At 59.8% G+C, this 19,508-nt stretch overlaps 1 protein-coding gene across 2 annotated transcripts in view; it reads right to left on the bottom strand.

Annotated features, from left to right (window-relative positions):
- The window catches only part of SCUBE1 (signal peptide, CUB domain and EGF like domain containing 1), a 134,008-nt gene that overhangs the window by 42,499 nt on the left and 72,001 nt on the right, over positions 1 to 19,508 (bottom strand). Inside the window, exons 6-7 of one of the 2 annotated variants that reach the window (XM_082420538.1) lie at positions 16,223 to 16,339; positions 13,490 to 13,579 (exon numbers count right to left, since the gene is read on the bottom strand). In XM_082420538.1, coding sequence (XP_082276664.1) covers positions 13,490 to 13,579; positions 16,223 to 16,339 — 207 coding nt within the window. The remainder of the gene's footprint in view (positions 1 to 13,489; positions 13,580 to 16,222; positions 16,340 to 19,508) is intronic. The other variant, XM_082420539.1, reaches the window with a different exon arrangement.

The following is a 19,508-nucleotide window of genomic DNA, read 5'->3' as shown; positions in this document are numbered from 1 at the left end:
CCTCTGCCAGGCCCTGCCCCGGGCGGGGCGGGGGAGAGCAGAGCGAGCCGCCGGCCATCAGCCTGTCCTTGCGGGGCGGTGGGCAGCCTCCTGCACCTGCTCCCGGTGCCCCCGCTATGGTGCGCGTGGCTCGTTTCTGCCGAGCCCACCTCGGCTGTATTGTTCTGAGGTTAGTACGTGTGCGCTGTAAAGCAGGAGACATGTGGAAAAGGTGACAGCAAAGTCTAGACCGTCCTTTGGGCCAAGACGGGGGCTGGGGACTGACGTCTACAACACAGAGCAGGCTGGCCCGGGTGGGACTGAGAGCTCCGTCCCCAGGCGTTTCCACACAGAGGCTCCTGGGTGCTGCTGAGGACGCTCCTTGCCTGGGTCACTCCCCCCGGCCCCCCGTCCCCAAGTGCCTCTCTGTCCCCAAGACCAGAGGCCACCCAGGCCTGCTACTAAGCCACTGCTGCTCAGGTTCAGAAACCAGACGGTCCTGTCCTCTTCCTTGACCACTGGGTCACCCCAAATGCAAACAGCAAACGTGAGCGGGGCTGCAGCAGCGGCGGTCTCCTCCGGGTCTCACCCAGCTCCCACCCCCTCCCAAGGGCCAGAGGAGCTGCGGTCTGAGGGCAGATCTGGTTCTGCAGGCCTGCCCCGTGAGGCCACGCCTCAGCCAGAGGCACACACTGCCAAGGGAAGCTGGAGTCTAGGTGAGGGGGGCAAAGCCAAACCCCAGAGCGCCGTTCCAGGGATCTGAAGACTTTCTTTTCGGACCCTGTGAACCCTCCGGTCTCTCCCTGGACCTGCCTCTCCAAGACGCCTCTTTCTAAAGGCCTCTGCTCTCCACCTGGAGAAACAAGGGGAAGGACACCTCCCAGGGCGCAGCCCTGTGCAGCTGACAACGCACCTTCTCATCCCCTAACCTCCCCGGGCCTCACAGAGCCCCAGGGGCAGGGCCCTTTGCAGGTGGAGAAACTGAGGCTCAGAGAAGTAAAGGACCTTTTTCTAGGCAGGATTAGCTACATGATTTGTGGGACCCAGAGTGAAATAAAAATGAAGGGCCCTTGTTCAAAAATTGTTAAGAATTTTCCAACAGACAGCCGAGCACTCGGCCAACTGTGGGCCCTTCTAAGGGCAGGGCCCCAGGCGAGCGCACGGGTCACACAGCCATTGGGTGAAGCCAGTACTGGAACCCACGACTGCGAGACTCCAGGCTGTTGAGGGAGCCAGGCCTCCGGGGGGATCCTCGGGGGCGGCCTGCAGTGGGGCAGCAGAGCCAGTGGCCTGAGGGGGCTGCGAGGTGTGCCCACGGGCCCCCTCACCCAGAGAGAGGGGAGAACTCTCACCCACAAGGCTGGGCTGGCGAAGGGGGCAAGGCGGGGCATGGCGTCGGGGGACTGAAGTGGGAAGGGGCTTGGGAGCGAGCCCCTTTTCAGCAGACGGGAAAACCCCAGATGTGTTAAAAGCCTAGTCTTTAGTCTTTCCCTGGGGGAGGTCCGCTTTGGGCCAAGCCCTGTGACACGCCCGGGGCACAGAGGTGGAGCAGATGCCAGGCGGGGTCGTGGGGGGAGGGGAGCGGTGGCACGGGCAGCCACTCAGCTGGACCTGCCGTGCAGCCCGGCCAGGGCTCGGACGGCAGCAGGACGCCCCTTGAGCTGGCGCTGGGTGCTTGCACCACCCTAGGTCTGGGGCAAGGTCCGGCCTGAAGGACAGTCTCAGTCACAGCGTAGTGGCTGACACAGGAGCTACAGGGGCAGAAAACACCGCTCGGAATGCTGGCCCCGCAACCTCGGGCAGGTCCCTTCACGTCTCAGAGCCTGAGCTTCTGGCTGCATGTTGTGGAGATGTAACGTCTGCCACCTGGTCCCTGCAAGGCCCAGACAAGGTGTGCACGTGACGGTGCTAGGTGAACTGTCATAGTTGTGACCGCACGCTCACTCCTGGTGCCACCCTTAGAACCTCCGCCTGTGGAGCCTCAGTACCCAAAGTCAGCTGCCGATTCACCTGACCCCTGCTCTGCGCTGGGCAGACGTGCCTTACACCCAGTCCCTGGTCTCTGGAGGTCTCAGCCTAGCGGGGCAGCAGGCGGTTCCCTCCTCTGTCCAACCAACAGTCTGGGATCGACTCCTTTGGTGCTGGGTGGCCGCGAGAGAGGAGCTGGAGATGAACCCGACACCGACCCAGGCCTTGGGGGTTAGTGGTTTATCAGGGGAGACAAAAGAGGGCCCTGCCTTGCCTTTCTCGCAGGAGCCTGGGCTCACCCCCCAGCCCTCAGCCCACCCCCCCCCGAGCAGGGTGTCTGCCATGGCCCAGCCTCCCCCCTTTGTCACGACTCAGGAGGCCCCTCCCGAGCTCTCCTGGCCCGCCCCCCCGGCTCTCCCAGGCCCTGGGCTTCCATTTGGGCGGTGGCCCCCCCCCAGCGACTACTCACTCTCCAGGTGACCCCAGCGCCCAGCACCCAGTGCAGGACCGGCATGGCGAGGGGCCTGATTTCCTCTGAATCAGCAGATGAAAGAACAGGGCTCTGGAGGCCCCGTGAAGAATGAGAGGAAGCGAGGTGACTGAGCCCCTGTCCCCTGCCGGACCTGGTGGGGGATAGTGTCGGAGATGACACTGAGCGGACCATGAGCCTACCAGCAGCAGCCAGTCACGGGCACCGGAAGGCGACGTTGAGGTGGAGGCGGGCTGGACTGAAGGGCGAGGGGGTGGGAGGGACCTCAGGCCTCGGAGGCCGTCTGCAAATAGCACAACACGCTGACCACAGGGGCGCCAAGGTGAGCCGCCTGCGGTGAGCCGCGGGTCCAGAGGCCCGAGTGCCACCCTCAGCTCCCGACAAGCTGTGGGACTTTGGGCAAAAGGTCTTCCACCTGCAGCCTGTCGACCGCGCAGGTTTCTGGCCCCGCCCCCAGAGGCTCTGAGCGGTGGGCCAGGTGTGGGCGCAGCGACCTACAGAGACCCTGCGAGCCCAGGGTCTGCCCTGCCCCTTGACGGCGTCACCCTGGTGGCGGGAGTAGCCCAAAGCCCCTGCCGAGATCTGTCAGGCCTCAGTCGGGGCTGGTCCACCTGTCTTTCTGCCGCCAGGATCACCTGGAGCCCGCTGTGAAGAGGGGTCGGCTACCGGCTCTCCCGGCCCAGCCATGGACTCCCTGACCTCTGACCCTTTCCCCTCAGTTGATTCCTGAGCCTTCTAGGATTCCCATCACTTTGGGATAAAAGCCACGCTCCCCGGCAAGGCCCTTACACAGTGGCCCTGGTCTCCCGGCTGCCCAGTCTCTACATGCTGACCCCCTGACCTCTGGGTCACCCTGCAACCCGTCATGCACACTGTCAGCAGGCTTGTGTCCCTCACCGAGCCCCACAGTGAGGCTGCTCTTCCTCATGGGGTCCCTCTGCAAAGTGAGGAGAGTCAGGCCGACAGAAGCGGCTTCCGCGGCCACCCGGCCAGGAGTGGGGGCGGGGCCTCGTGCCCGCCTGCCGCGTGCCCGCGCCCTGCTCCTATCCACCCTGCCTCTGGGTCCCCGCCTCTCCACGTCTGCCCAGAAGCCCCTGCTCCGCCTCGGTCGCGTCCACTCCAGAGCACCACCTGTGGGGGGCGCTCTAACCCATGGTGCTGGACAAAGCCGACCCAGAGCGCCCGGGCCTCTGAGCGGAGCTGGGCCTTGGGGTGCACGCTGGTGGCCGCTGTGACGGTGACAGTGCGTGTGGAGGTCCTGGGGGGAGGAGGTGGCTGGGGGCAGGCGGTCGTGGAGGCCAGGACTGCGGCCTGACGAGCAGGGGGCTCCCAAGCCTGAGCGTGAGGGCAAGTAGGAAAGGAGGCCTCGCCAGGCCCCACCTGGCACCCAGCCCCGCCCTCCGCCTGAGGCCACTTCATCTCACCGTCCTCGAGGGGCTGGCCTGGCCTTGGAGCACGCGGCCCGGTGAGGGCTGTTTTCACACTAGTGCTGGAGAGCAGAACCTCCCGGACCTGAGGACGGTGCCCTGCGGTCTGTGACGAGAGCTGCAGGGGCTGAAGGCAGGGGAGAGGCGAGCAGACCCTGGGGGAAGGTTTCTTTGTATGCTTTGGGGGAATCTCAAATGGCCCAGAAGGACGCGGAGGTTTTGTACTGAAGCAGGCGGCAGAGCAGGGCCACGGCAGCAAGCCTCATCCCTGGCCTCTGCCTCTTGCCTTTACTCTGACAGTTAAGTGGAGGGGTGCTGAGGGCAGACCGGGGGGCTGCAGGCGGCCTCTCCCGTGAGGCCATCCTCAGGAGCGAGGGCACAGCATCACATACCCGTTCCACAGAAGGTGCAGGAGGCTTGGGGAACTGAAGCAGCCTGAGAAAGGTCACCTGGCCGGTGACCTTTGCTTGGTGCTACGCCACCCCTCCAGCGGTGTGTGAGCGGGGAGGTTTGGGTGTTAGACCTTCTCCCCAGAACGCCCACCAACAGCAGCCAACACTCTCCGAGCTCTTACACGCCAGCCCTGGGCAAGGTGTGGGGAGACAGGCCTGTCACCAGCCCCCCTGCCCTGGAGGGAGTGCGGTGCGCTGCGGGGGTAGAGCAGGATGGTGTGGAGCTGGGCCAGCCACTCACCTCCCTGGGCCTCAGTTTCCTCATCCGAAACGCTGAACGGCACCCTTGCAGGTCCTGGGAACACTGAATATGTCCAGGCACACAAACACTGAGCCCCAAGGCTGCTCAACAGAGGGGAAGCCTCGTTCCGGATTCCTGATGGCTGCCCCAGGGACACGGGACAGGGGGAAGGACAGGCGAGAGGACAGCCTGGGGCTGAGGAAGGCAGGGCCCAGCCCCCGTGCACAAACCTCCCTGCTTCCGGGTGGGGCCTTCAGCCCTGGTGTGTGCCCTCCAACCCTCCTCCCCTGTGACTTCTTGGGGCCAGGGCCGGGGGCAGGGCAGAGCGAAGCTGGCCCTTGGGGTCTGCATCTGCCCTTTCTTTCCACAGTTCCAGTCTGTGAGCTGGGCGGGCCTCCTGGAAGGGTCCAGATTCTGGGCACCTGGCTGGCCTCTGAGAGGTGCTTATTCACCCTTCTCGTTCTCCAGGTCCCCCTTCGGACTGCATCAGCCCACCTACGACCTGACCAAGGCCAGGCAGGCCCTGGGCTTCCCGCCTCACCGCCTGGGCCTCGCCATCTCGAGGCTGTATTCCTTGCTGGCAGTAAAATGCTAACAGCCAGGGGAAGAATGGGATGTGACCGGGCACCTGGCGCGTGCCACACGCACGGCCAGGTGCCGCAGGCCAAGGGTTTCACCAGCCTGCTTCAGAGTAGAGACTACAACCCTGTTTCTGCAAAAGAGGAAGCCGAGGCTCCGAGACGTGAGTGCGGTGATGCGGGCGCAGAGCCCAGGTCTGGCTCCAGAGCCTGGGCCGGGAACACAAACCAGGGAGGGGAGCCAGTGTTAGCGCGACTCCCATCAAGCGTCCCTGCTCTGAGGACAAGCACACAGCTCTTAAGACAAAGACGCAGCCCGGCTGAGCAACCCCAAACCGCCCCAACTTCCTCGGGACAGACCAGGGAACCCCGCCACGGAAAGCCCTGAGCTCTGGCTACGCGCTGGGCAGTAGTCAGCGGCCGCCACCTGGCCTGCCCTTGGCTGGAGCCAGCTAGAGACCCCCACGTGGAGGCAAGCGTGGGCTTGAGGGGCAGGCCCTACCCAGGTGGGTGGGACGGGAACCAGTGGGCAGGGGTACCGAGGCGCTTGGTCACTGTCATCTGTTTCTATACTCTGGGGCTCCTCTGAAAACTGTACTGAGAAAAGAAGAGGTGCCTTGGCCTCTTTGGGGTGCCTTCCATTCGTGGCTCTGGGGAACAATCAGTATTACCACTCCAGGGCCCTCCTGAGTGTGGCTGGGCAGGGGGGCCACGCTGACCAGTAAAAACATCAGGAAGTGGGCATGGGGAGGGGCGATCAGGCAGCCACGGACACTGAGGTCACATCCCTGAAGGGACTGGGGACCCACGTGGACCAAATCCGGAAGGAAAGAGTTACAGCAGGACAGAGAGGGGACCGGCGGACGGGGTGGGGCGGCCTCGTACATGAGGTTCAGGCCCGGAAGGAGTGCGGAGGGCTCAGGTGTGCCCCAGACCACGCTTCCTGGTAGGTGCGCTCTGAGCCCACTGCCCACACAGCTGCAGGGACCCCCTCCACCTGCAGTCCCACCTCACAGAAGCCGCCCTCAGGGTCTCAGGGAGTGCGTGCCCACACCCACCACTCCCGGACCCTGCCCTTGCCCCACTCTCATTTCTGGGGGCTGGGAAAGTGGCATTCAGAAGTGTGCTGTGTGTCAGCTGCCTGTGGAAGTGAAGTCTCCCACGGCTTTCACACTTTGAGATGAGCCTACAGACCGGCTAGAATCAGACTCAAATTTCGTCTGAGGCCCAGATGGAGGGGAAAGCTCTAAGGCCTCAGGCTCCAAAGGAAGCCAAGGGACTTACGGCTGGCTGCTCTGGGCCTTCTCAGGACAGGGGCTGGACTGCTCCCTCTAGCCAGACTTGGTCCCCAGAGTGCCAGGGCCCAGGTGCCAGGATCCCTGGTTCTGCCCAACTCACAGGGGGGGCTGTGGGTGAGTCCCATCCTCTCCGAGCCTCGGTCTCCCCACTCGGGGCCAGCCAGTGCCCTGCCTCCCCTTCTTTTCTCTGATAAGCCCTGCCTGGCACCATCCCTCTCCCCCAAGTTCGATCCCCCGACACAGCTAAGTCACCAGGTCCCACCTCCTTCCACCAGCCCATGGAGCGTGTGTGTGAGAGAGACTGAGGACGTGTGTGTGACTAAACTGAGGACAGGGGCTCAGAGCCTCAGCCGGGGACCCCAGCTGACCAGAGACCAGCCGCACATGGGATCAGTTCAGTGACAGGGGTGAAGTCTGACCACCCCGGTTCTTCCTGAACATGAGCTCAGTGCCTGGGGCTCAGCCCTGTTAGCAGGGAGGCTGTGGCGGGAGGGGAAGGTGCCTTCCCCGGACCGCAAGGTTCACCCGCCATCTCCCTCCAGCTGGCCTTCCTGCTGAGCCTGACCTGGGGAACTGCCCTGTGTCGCCACCGCCCTTGCCTCAGATCTACCCTTCCCATTGCCAGGCTCATCCAGGCTCCAGGTCCCGCCCTTTCTCTCCTTGCCAGACACCTGCCTGCGTGAAGAGTGAGCAGTGAGGCCCTACTCATCCCTGGGCACCTCCTCCAGGAAGCCTTCATTCCTGCTCCGAGCCAACCAGCTTTTCCTGCGCTCCTGCTCTGCGCAAGGCCCTGCACTGTGTCCCCAGGGGCCATCAGAGCTGGCACAAACTTGACCTCTGTCCCTAGTCAGGGGGTCCCAGACTTGTGACAAAACAGGGTGCTGGTGGACGAGGGGAGAGCAGTTGGGATGGGGGTGGCAGGGAAGGTCCAGTTAGGTCTGGATAAACCTTTGCCAGGTAGAACTGTGCAAGATGGCACCTGGGTATAGGGTAGCAGGTGACATGACTCACTGATGCAGGAAGCCTGGGACAGGCTGCGTGTACGGGGCCTGAGGGACAGGTGGAGGGTGGCTTCCAGCCGGTGACTGAATGTGTGGGTCTGGGATTAGGGGTTGGACGAGGTGGCCTGGGACACAGGTTGGTGAAGTTAGGAGAAACCCAGGGACCCTAGAGATGGTGGCTGCAGAAAAGAAGTGGCGGGCGGGTGACCCCTGAGTGGACAGAGTAGCCGGGAGCTGGGGAGAAGGAGTGTGTCAAGAGAAGTGACCTCTCAGGGCAGCTGTGTGGTTATACGAGGCTGGGGACAGCATGGGGTTCGGTCTGTGCCCCCCACATGTCAGCCATTGCTACCGTCATTGCCGCACTCTGCCTGTCTCCCCTTGCCTTCCAGGTCTCCAGCCCCTCTGGCCCCCATCCTGGAACTCTCTCAACAGCTCCCTTACCGAGTACTGTCTTGTGTGTGTGCCAGGCCCCAGCCATCCTTCCGCGCACACCCCCGTCATCTGAGGCCAGCCAGGGAACGTATGATGGCGCTGTACCCATTCAATGGAAGGGGAACCTGGGCTCCCTGCCCAGGGGTGCAGAGGGGCAGGGAGATGGGGAGGTGCCAGCTGTGGGGGTGCAGGGAGAGGAGTTCCTAGCTACCTTTCTGTGCCTCAGTTTCTTCACCAGTAAAATGGGAATTACTTTAGCACCAACCCTCTAGGTGGCTGGGAGGTGGGACTGGGGACAATGCAAGACCCAGAGGGAGCTGGGACTAAAGGTTAACTATTGCTGTGGTCACTGGGCCTCGAGCACAGGTACCTCTGCTTTCCTGGGCTTAGGGGGACCCTTCAAATGGGCTGGCTGTGAGTCTGCTTTCAGGAGGGAAGATTCCACCTGGAATGGACGCTGAGCCTACAAATCTGAGCTTTATCCTGAGCCTCGGGCCTGCTCTTCTCCTGACTTAGGGCCCTGGACTTGGGAGTGAGTCCACAGGCCTTGAACCTTGGCCCAGACTACCGCTCACTGATGGCGTGGCCTGGGCTTTCTCTTCCCTTTTCAGGGCCTCACTTCTTCGTCTGTAAAGTGGGGACAGCTGCCTCTCAGGGCTGTGGGAAGACACTGGGGGTGCTGACTGGAAAGCAGAGGGAGTGAGCTGAAGTGCACTGACCGCCTGGGGGAGCAATGGGCGCTGGGGAGACTGCAGGGGCCGCCGGAAGCCCACCGAAGGGGCGGGGGCGGGGTTTCGGGCACCATCCAGCGCTCCCACACTTCCAGCCCTGTGCTGGGAGATTGGTGGTCCTGGGGATAAAGCCAGTGAAGAGGGCAGATGTGGGTTCTGTCTCAGTGGAGCTTGCAGCAGCCAGATGACCTGGAAGTTTCTTCCCAGCCCAAGTTTGAACCATCTGTGGTCAGCAGAATAACAGCCCCCTAAAATGTCCATGTCTTAATCCCCTGTGACCCTACGTGGTAAAAAAGACTTTGCAGATGTGATTAAATTAAGGAGCTCGAGATGGGAGATTACCCTGGATTATCTGGGTGGGCCCAATGTGGTCATAAGGATCCTTAGAGGTGGAAGAGGGAGGTCAGAGAAAGAGGTGTGGTGACGGAAGCGGGGTCAGAGATGCAGGGCTGCAGGCTTTGAAGATGGACGAAGCGGCCACCAGTGAAGGAATGTGGGTGGCCTGTAGAAATAGAAAAGGCAAGGCAATGGATTCGTTCCTAGAGCTTCCAGAAAACGCAGCCTGTGCTGACACCTTGGCTTTAGCCCAGTGAGCCCCAAGTCAAATTTCTGACCTACAGGAGATAATACATTTGTGTTACTTGAAGGCACTAAGCTTGTGGTAACTTGTTAACAGCAGCAATAGGAAACTAACACAGCATCTATCCCAAGCATACTTGTGGGAAAAGAGCCGATTTAAGACCTGGAGTTGACAAGTCTGACTCACAGTGTCTCATCAATCTTGCTGTAAGCGGGGTCCCAGGCGGCCTGTGGTAAACTGAGCTGGGGACTCAGATGTTTCACACGAGTCAGTTGGCCAGATAATTGAAATTTATCTCTCCAACCCTCGAATCCAAACATTTTAACTGATTTTGATGGGAATCTAAGATCAGTTACATATTTGAGGCCTCTTTAAACATAACTGTACCTGTTCTCGGCCTGTGCTCAGTGACGGGGGGTAGCTGGAAACAGCAATTACTGGGTGCAGCTGACACCCCAAGAGTGGGGCAGAGCCACCAGACCCTGAATGGCCCCAGGCCACCGTGCTGCAGAGCCCTGTCCCTTCAGGGGAGCCTCTGAGAGCCCCGGGCCAGCAGCCAGCGCCGTAATGAGGGAGCAACGCTGCCAGAGTTCAGTCTGCGCTTGGGTTAGTGTTTCAAAACCCGGAACCCCGTAGCTAAAATGCTAGCCCTGGGGGAAACAAAAGCAGGCAGGTTCCCGGAGAGGAACCGAGAGGCTCAAATGTGGGTAAAGGGTCCCACACATTTTGTATGAAGCTCTGGTTTTTGCTTACATCCTGGTTCTTGGCTGTGTTAAGAGGTGAGACTGCTAATTAAACGACTTGCAGACGTCTAAGGGGCTTGTAACCTCTGCAGTCCGGGCGCAAAATATTTCTGAAATAGATCTGGCTCAAACACCCTATAAAAGCACATAAAACCTAAATTCTCCATCTCCGTTTGGGGAAGGGATATTGGGGCGAGCAGGCTGCAGTGAGGAGGTCGGTCACTTACCCTCCCTGAGACACGGAAGGGGCTTTCACCCTGGGCCTGCAGGACAAGTCTGTTGCTGAGGTGTGGTCACCCCTGAGAGTGGCGAGGATGGGCAGGTGCTCACGGAGCCTCTCCGGGCTGGCAAGAGCTGTCCTGCGCCCACTCGCTTGCGGAGGGGGAAGGGAGTCCTTTCTCTCAGTCCTGTCTGACCCACCCTAAAAACGAGCTCCAGCCACACAGGAGACAATCGGCACCTCAGGGCCGGAAGACGCCTGCCGGGCCATCTCAGCCACCAGGTGACCGCAGGACACGTGCCCTGCTCTGATGGAGCCGTGTACCATGACTACAACGGGTTCTGCTCACAGCAGACCATTGTGGGGCATTCCGGCCCCCAGGCTTCTCTCACAGCAGTCCCTTGTCTCTGACCTCCCATGCTGGCCAGCGCAGCAGTCAGGGGAAGCCAGTGTCTGACCTTGCCGTGGACTCCTCAGCGTCTCGGCTTCCTCATCTGCTCCTGGGCCACAAAACAAGCTCCTTCCCCTCTGTCTCTTCTACGCCCATCCTCCCCGACCCCAGGACCTAAAACAGGGCTCCAGCGGCCCACCAGCCCCAGGATCCACTGGGGTGACTGACCTGCCTGTGCTCCCTTCCACAGGCTGGCGACGCTGACCCAACTCCGTCTAGGCTGCTCTCTCCACACGGGGGCCGGGCTCTGAACGTGATGTCCCAGGCGTGCTCTGACCAGTAGGGCAGAATGGGGATGGTCACCTCCCTCACCTCCACTCCTTGCCTCTATTAACCGAGCCTGGGAGCAGCCAGGCCTCATGGGGTCTACCAGTTGGGCTTGAAGTCCAGCAGGATCCTAAGTGTGTCCCGCGTGGGCTGCTCTCAGAGGGGACGGGTGCTAAGAGTTACGAGCTCTTGAGGGGGGAGCTCACCTACGCTCTAGAGAGTGCCTTTCCTGGAAGCTTCTGAGGACAGTGACCTAGTGCCAGGCGTGTGGTCTTGGCCGTTGACCCTTGTCCCCGTTGTTAAGTGTTGTGAGGAGGCCAGAGGAGGGAGAGGTCTCTTCTGTCGGTGGGGCAGGACAGGTTCTAAGGGGGTGGGGGTGGGGACAGAGAGGTGGGAATGCGGGGGCAGGCAATCAGCGTCCATCTCCCTGGCACTTCCTGTGCCTGGCACCGAGTCCCCCGATCTGCTCCCCCAACTCTGCCTCCCAAGCTCGGGGTGAGGGGACCTGTGTCCTCAGTGCTCCCTCCTCACCTCCCAGACCCTGCACCAGGATCTGGCTCTGAGCCACTCTCTCTGCCAGCTCTAATTAGAAAAAGCAAGTACCCACCCACCTGCTTCATGCCAACTCAGCTCAGCCCTCGTCTGCCACCATCCTCTTGCTGGGAAGGGTGCTTGGCACCTGGGGGCCCAGTTCCTGGTCCTGCCCTGCTCTGGAGCTCTGGCCTCAGGCAGCAGTGCCCACCTCTCCTGTGAGTGAGGCCTAGGGGCCTGGGCCCTCTTGGGCCTCAGGGCACCAGCAGCTCTTAGGTTCCCATCACCCAGTGCCAGCCACCTCTTCAGAAAGTCCTTAGTACTGACTCACCCTTTTGTGCAGGGCAGTGGACACGCCTGATTGCTGGAGTCTCTAAGCCCACCCCTTCGTGGTTTCCAGCTCTTCCCAGGCCAAGCCAGACGGCCCAAGTCAATGAGACAGCCTCGTACAGAGAACCCGCAGAGAGCGGGCTTCTAGCCTGAGCTTGTCGCTGTGTAACCAGAGTGAGACCTCTGGCCTCTCCGGCCTGTAATGCTCTCATCTGAGAACAGGGCTATATCTGTCCTGCCCAGCATGGCCCGGGGGTTCACAGAGCTGTCGGTCAGCCCATGGCTTCCTTTGCTCCTCAAAGCCTCACTGGGGGAGACCTCAAGCCTACTCCCCAGCACTCAAGGCCACATCCCTCCCTCAGCCCCACTCAGACCTCTCTCCTCCCTAGATGCCTGGGCTCCTTTGAGGTCCCTACGAGGACCACAAAACTAAGTGACCTCTCTGGGACCTTTAGGTTCTGACCTCCACGGTCCTGTGACGCCGACACTTAAGATGGCCCACGTGGCCGTGACCTCTGGGTTAAGCTCAGCTATGCAGGGTAACGCGTGACCTTGGGCAGGCCAGGGCACCCCAATGAGTCTCAGGTTCCTCCTCCGAGATGTGGGAAATGCACCACCTGGCCTCACAGCTCCCGAGGCTGGTGTGACCTAACAGGAGTGCCACAAAGAAGGTCGTGACAATCCCAGGTGACCCGATACCTGTGCTCCAGAGGCCTGGCAGCTAGTGCCACCCAGGGGCCAGCGACCCCAGAACTGGCACTGACTGAGGGCCAGAGGAACGAATGAATGTGGAGACAGATGGCTCTTCTGTTCTGCAGACTGAGCTCGGTTGCAGAGCAGTTATTTTCTCCTTTGTCCTCACCCTGCCCGGGATCAGCCACACCAGCGGACCTCCAGCCGCCCAGAGCGGCCCCAGGTGTTTCTGGGCAAGCCTCCCTAGAGCCTGGATCCAGCCCAGGGCAGTGCTCAGAGCGCAGCTGACATCACATGGACCCCCAAGGCAGGCGGGGGCCCGAGGCGGGGGCACTGGGGAAAAGTGGGCTGAGACTGCCAGCCCAGTGGGCTTGGGCTGGGGTCATTCACGGACTGGGGAGCCTTGGGGCCAGAAGGGGCTGCCAGGTGACCCTGACCGGTCCTCCCCTCTCTGGGTAGCAGATTTCCCAACTATAAAGCAAGCAGGGTGGATTGGACACCCCTGAGATCCTGCTGCCCCGCATCTAGATGTAGTTCTCTTCCCCCTGGACGTGGCTCCTCTCTGGCGAGGAGACAGATACGGACGTGCTGCCTGAACCCCTGTTCTACACTAACACCCACTTTGCTTCTGCGTCTCAGCGTTGCTTTGCTGACCCTGGAATCCTAACTGCACATGTGGGCATTACTGCGAGTAGAGGGGGTTTACAGAGCACATCTCCTTACAGGCAGAAGCCACTAGACATTGGCTCTGGATTCTTTGCTACAAACACACAGAGAAATACATGTATTCGATGAAGGGTTAAAACCTTAAAAAGGAAAAAGTGAGTTCACATCTGGAGCAGAGCCCCTCACACTCACCCACGGCACGCCCGACCACACACACGTGGGCACACCACACGGATAAACAGCCCCACACACCACACCCCACACGCCAGCACAGCTCCCACAGCCTGACACACAAGCACGCATACAGACACCCCACACGCCAGCACATACCACACACACACACACACACACACACACACACACACGAACAAAGGTGCAAGTACAACAAAGGAAGTGGAAGAAAAGCGTTACCCATGAGGAGCCGCCGTTTCCCCCGCTTGTCCACATCAGCTACTGACGTGGCACTGAGCTGAGAGCGCTCAATTGCAGCCTCATCCTTTTCTAAAACACAAGTAAGGGACAAACACGGAGCCGGTGGTTAATGAGAGCCCACTTCCCGCGGCCCAAGACAGTCAGCCTCTTGGCGTGGCGCACACCAAGCCAACACAGCACGCCGGGCCTCGCCAAGGGGCTAATCCCAGGAACCTCCAGATGGCGTGTTCAGGGCAGAGCGAAGAGGCGGCAGGACGGGGGAGGGGGGCAGAAGAGGGACGACCACAAAAGGACACGGATGGGACACAGGGCCCATCTGCAAAACAGACACAGGAGGAGGCTGAGGTCAGAGCAGACAGGAGCCACGTGCGGAGGGCCGGAGAGGTGGAGAGCACCACCGCGGAGCTCGCGAAGACCCAGGCAGTTGCAGACACCCCGGCTCAGGCTGAAGAGGCAGGCACAGGACAAGGGCCAGGACAAGGGGACAGGACCCGCGAGGTCCGGTGATGGATGCGCCTGGACAGCAGACGCCCTGTCTCAAGGGCGTGAAAACGTGTCAAACACTCATGCAAAATTAAGAACAAAACATACGGGGGGACAAACACGCGTACACTCAACGGTGGATCCAACCGAACAGACACAGAGAAACCAGGGGGTCGATTTGGGCAGCGCTGGTTGCCTGCTTGTCTACGGAGGACTGGAGCGAGACGCCCCAGTGCTCAGCGGGAGGCTGCAAAGAGGGGCGGACGTTTTAGCAGCGTGCAGAGAGACAGACAGCCGGCCGGGCAGCCGGGAGCTGCCGGCATGCTTCCCGTAGAGGAGCACGTGAGGCGAGCTGGCTCGCGTTTCTCGGCTCGGCGGGAGATGCGTGGGGACATCCGCTCCCGGGGGAGCCCGAGGAGCAGTGAGCAAAGGCAGATGAAAGGTCCTCTGGGCCAGCAGGGAGTAACGGCCCAGGGCCCAGGAGCTGGGTCTGGGAAAGGATTTCTAAGGAGAGGGGAGGGGAAGGGGCAGGGAGAAGGAAGTTATGTTAGAGAGCAGATCCAAGCAGGGACCTTCACGTGCAGCGGACACTAAAGGATAAAAAGAGAAGAGAGGATGAGCCAGGTGGACAAAGACACGAAGTGTTAGACGAGGCTGGGCGCGTGTCTGGCCGGCAGCCGTTTGCGCTGGTCCGGGGGCTGGAAGAGGCGGCTCCGCCGCAGACGCAAACGCTGCGGGAGACCCCAGCAGACGAGACAGGAAGGGGGCCGGCAGCCTGGGAGAGCCCCCGGGGGGACGGTGGAGACAGGGAGAGAGGTGGGGGAGGGGGTTCTAGATGGATCAGGCTGCAATAGAGACACTGGTCTGAGACCGGGTTCTGCTTCGAATTTGTTTGTTTTTGTTTTGTTTTTTTAGTTCTTTGGTTTGGTTTGGCTTTTGGCTCTGAAAATAATTAATGAACGTCAGTTATCAGACAAGACAGGCAATCAGGGACCATCACCAGAAAAGCAGGAGGAATGAGATAAAATGAAACCCAAAATGGCTGTCTGAGAGGAGAGACCACACAGAGGAAGGGAGGACCACGCAGGCAGCACCTGGGACGACAGCCGGGACTGGGACGTGACCACTGGTGCCCGGCCCCTCCACCCGACGCCCCCGGGGTGCAAGGGAGCAGAGCCACAGGGGACAGAAGGTGACAGCAGACTCTGGGCTTCATGGCTTTGCTTGCTTGCCAACCCTTTTCTGTTACTTGAAAATCCCTCAAGAAATATCTTCTGAGTCGATAATAAAAAAACAGGGCCTTTTTTAAAAAAATGAATATGATAACTGACTTGTGGGGGGGTTTCTGAACTTGGCCAGTGTTGAAAAGAAAGAAGAGGATGAACTCTGGGCACCAACTTTGAAACTCCTCTTTTTCTCAGTTAAAAAATTGGCTGTTATTTTTGAGTGGGGAAAGAACTTACTAGTGATTATAACTTGAGATAATCACAAATACTCAAGCTTCCCCTTGGAAATAAGGACCAGGAGGACGGAGGTGACAGAGATTGAAACTGACACTCTTGTAACAGGTGAGGTGACACCCGAGGGGTGTCAGGAGGGGGCACCCGAGAAGAAGGGGCTCTAGGTGGGAGAGGAGGTCCAGCGAGAGGTCCCGTAGCTGGGGAGTGGAGAGCAGTTAAAAACACGCAGACCTGACCCAGGATTCACACCAGCCCTCTCCCCTGGTGTTCTAGACAACCAAGACTGAAAGCAGTTTTCTGAGAAAACCTCTTGGTTTTCCAGAGGCTGTGGGCAGCTCACACCACCAAGGAGGTGGTGATGCAGGCCGGCCGAGTCTCCGGTGTGTCTCCACATTAGGGGAGGAAACCCCTGTGCTTCAGGAACGGAAGCTGCCCTCCAAAGGTGCACACACCACCCTCCTCCCCACAGATCACCTGCCTGGAACCACCTGCACGCGGAGGACGAGGCCCCTCAGAAAACCCGCAGTGACACAAAGCAGAGGCGCTTGGTCTGGGTGGATGGGCGACCCTGGGAAGTGTTCACAGAAAGCTCCCCTTGGGGTCGCCCGCCAGCCCCATCAGTACCGTGGGGGCTCCCTTTCTTTTTCCCCCATTAGCTTCCTTCTTGGAAACCAGGATGCAGTGGGGTGTGGCCACTTTCGGGCCACACGGGCACCCCGGGGGGACGGGTGGCACAGAGTGCTGGTGCTTGGCAAAAGCGCTTACTCACCGATGCACGTCCGACCGTCTGAGTGCAGGGCGTACTTCTGGTGGCAGCCGCACATGGGGCCTGTGTCCGTGTCCTCACAGCTGTGCTGGCAGCCTCCGTTTCCATAGTTACAGGTTACTAGTTAGGCCCAAAGTGTACATACGTGTGTATAAACAGAATGACAACAAAAACGATTAGTTTATCGCCGTTGGTTGTTTCTTTAAGGGATGGGGGGAGGAAAGTGGGGACATGAGACAGTCAGTGCAGAGGCACACATTTCCCTGGACATCAGCCCCTCTGGGGTCTTGGATGGAATCGCTCACTCCCTAGAGGCGAACTGGGGTGGGACAGAGAATGGACTTTGGGTCGTCTGGGCTTCGAACAGAGCTGGCACACAGCTGATGTACTCAGATGGTGTTAGTTGAAGAAAGGGATAAGCTAGACAATTTTATCCTTCCTAGGTTGCAAAAGACACTTTACAATAGCCTGTCCCGATGGGGCAAATGTCTGTTAACACCAGGCATACTCTTCAAGGCGGTGGGAGGGGGCAGGCCCATGTGAGGGGTGGCGCTCATTTCCTTAGCTCTCGCAGACCTTTCTTTCTTTTGCTTACGTCTTGGGGCATGTGGAAGGATGTCCCCACGGATGCCTATTCCCTCCAAGTCCCAGCAGCCACCTCAATCTCTATCCACTCTAAGCCCTAATCCTCCCAAGGAAATGTCCAAACAGACAGAACGTGTGCAAATTAATGTCATCTCAGACGTAGGTTTGAAAATGACCTTTTATTTAAACGTGTTACATAGTGCGCAATGCCTATGGCCTGGAGGAGCTGCTGCCCTTCAGCCCAGGATCTTAAAATGTTTCACAGCATCAGCAACCCGGGTCGCTGAAAAGGGGGCTGAACAAGCAGGAGCCCGTCTGAAGTAGGGAAAAGGAGAAATTCAAGTTTACTGAAAAGAAAACACATTGTCCTCTCTTCCCAGGGTGAGGGATATCGCAAAAGGAGATCCAAGATCTCCATGGCAGGGCTTCTTGCTGCCCCTGCTTTACTCCGCTGTAAGGCGACAGGGTGCCCGTCATCTGTATGCAAATGGTACACCGGGGCCTTGAGGACAGGGTGTCTTCCTGGAGACCTTACCCGTTTGTCCAGAATTCTATCTACACTCTGAATTTATTTGAAAACCCTAACGATGATCAGGTATGCAGAAGTAAATCTCAGACCAACCACGGTCAGAGGAGCAGAAAATTCCAAACTGGCAGAGCCTGAATGACGTTTTATCAGGTGACCCATGAGCAGGACTGGGGCCAGAGGGAGGTCACTTGGTGGCAACTCCCCGGTGAAGGATTCCAGGTGTTTCAGAACTGAGTTCTGCAGCTGCGTTTCCCAGGTCCTCCTTTCACCCAGAGAACAGCACGGAGGCTCTGGGGTTTCCAGCCTGAGCGACGCCGGCCCCGTCAACCCGGCCACACGCAGTCTCCCTGCCAGGTGAGGAGGACGCGAGGAGGATGGTCCCTGCTCACTGTCCCAGACACTGTCCTCAGCGCCCAGTGGCCCTGGCGGGCTGCCTCTTCCACAGGGAGCTTGTGACCATCCGAAGGAGGGACCCAGCTTCCGGGGCGACACTTCAAGGACATGCAGAACTGCTTCAGGAAACAGCTGGGGCTTTGTCACCAAGTCCTCTGGCCCCTCTGTGTGGGAGTGTCTCTTCTCCCAGCATTTCTGGGTGCCCGGCAGTCTGGAGTCAGGGCCTCTAATCTCTCTGCACAGGAGGAGCCTCAGGGAAGCCAAGGTCCCAGGGAGCTGCCGCTTAGCACGGATCTCAGGTGAGGCGAGAGCCCCACCTTGGGCTGGACATCATGTGCCTTTCTGGACTAAGAAAAGCCCCATTCAGGGTGGGCAGGGGTGGACCAGTGAAGGGACAGTTCCTTCCAGGCTCTGGGCTCCAGGAGATGGACGGCACCCTGCAAGTGACTCTAAGGAGGGCACGGGCCTGTCTGAGGCAACCGGAGCGAGGGCCACTTTCTCTTGCTTCCTCTATACAGGCCCGCGTGCATCTCCCAGACCACACAGGCCGAGCTGTGAGCACGTAGAGCGCCTATAGCACGTACACGGAAGTAAATACTGGAGCCCTGAGCTCCGGGAAGACCCAGAGAAGGATGGAGGAAACCTCCTCTGGCCCTGGAGCGAGTCCTGGGCTCTGGAGGGAGGAAAGTTTGGGCAGAGTCCCCTGTGGTCCCGCTCGTTCACAGCAGCTGCCTGGGCCAGGCCTCAGCCCCCGACCCAACTCCAGATCTAGAATTTCCTGGGCCTCAAGTGAGCTCAAGGGCTACAGGGAAGTCTCAGAGCTAACTTTACGCTAATCCACATTAACCGCACAGAAGAAACCAAAGCTGACGGGGTGGACAGCCAGGGGTGCCGTCCCTCGCAGGAGGGCTGCAGGGCAGTAGTCAACCACTCCTGGGCTCCAGGATGGGTGCTGGACTCTCCACACACCTTGGCAACACCCAGCCACTGAGCAGAGAGGGTGGGACTCTATCTGCTTTACCAAAAGTTCGGGGCGCGGGCTTAGCTCTTCTCTGCCCGGGTGGGGTGGGGGAGTCTTGGCCGTGCACGGAGCCCTCCTTATCCCTGACCTCTCAGACCAGGTTGGTCCCTCAGGAGATGCTCTCTGAGCAAACCGTCCCCTTGTAGCACTTGTAGCACTCACCCCACACGGAACTATAGGATTAGGCAGCCAGTCAGTCAGTCCCAGCCACTTCCTGGGGCCCACAGCTCTCCCTCCAGCACCTAGCTCAGGGCTTGGCCAGGGCGGGTGTCAGTCAGTCTTGCTGACTGAAGGAACGTGCTTTCCTCCTGGCCGAGTCTGTCACCAAGCCTGCCCACGCCACATATGCTGGTCCTTGGCCTTTGTGCTGAGGAAGCTCAGATTACCCCACGGGGAGGACTGGGAAGCTGGAGTTATTCCTTCTCTGTTCTGAAGGTTGCCAGGTGGCAGGAGGTTTCTCTGCAGCTAAAGGGATCCATCTGGTGTAGAGGACAGGAGGCCCTGAGTTAGAGCCGGGCATTTCCCCATCAACAGTGTCCCTGATTGGTCCTCCCCTTGGTGACAGTGTATGTGTTGATCACTGCGATCCCGCAGGAGCGACTAGAAGAGGAAGCTGGTCCACATCTGGGACCAACCTGGGCAGGAGGAAGTGTCTTCACCTTGGGGAACGGATGAATCAGGAGTGGGGGCTGGAGCACGAGCTCCCGTGGTGACAGGGAATATGTCTCAGGCATGTGGGTCCCCGAGATCTCGATGACTGA

This window comes from Balaenoptera physalus (genome assembly GCF_965194825.1).
Source record: "Balaenoptera physalus genome assembly, chromosome: 13".
In the NCBI taxonomy this organism is placed as follows: domain Eukaryota; kingdom Metazoa; phylum Chordata; class Mammalia; order Artiodactyla; family Balaenopteridae; genus Balaenoptera; species Balaenoptera physalus.
Note: the sequence above shows the minus strand (reverse complement) of the source record. Positions and strands in the feature narration are given on the sequence as shown.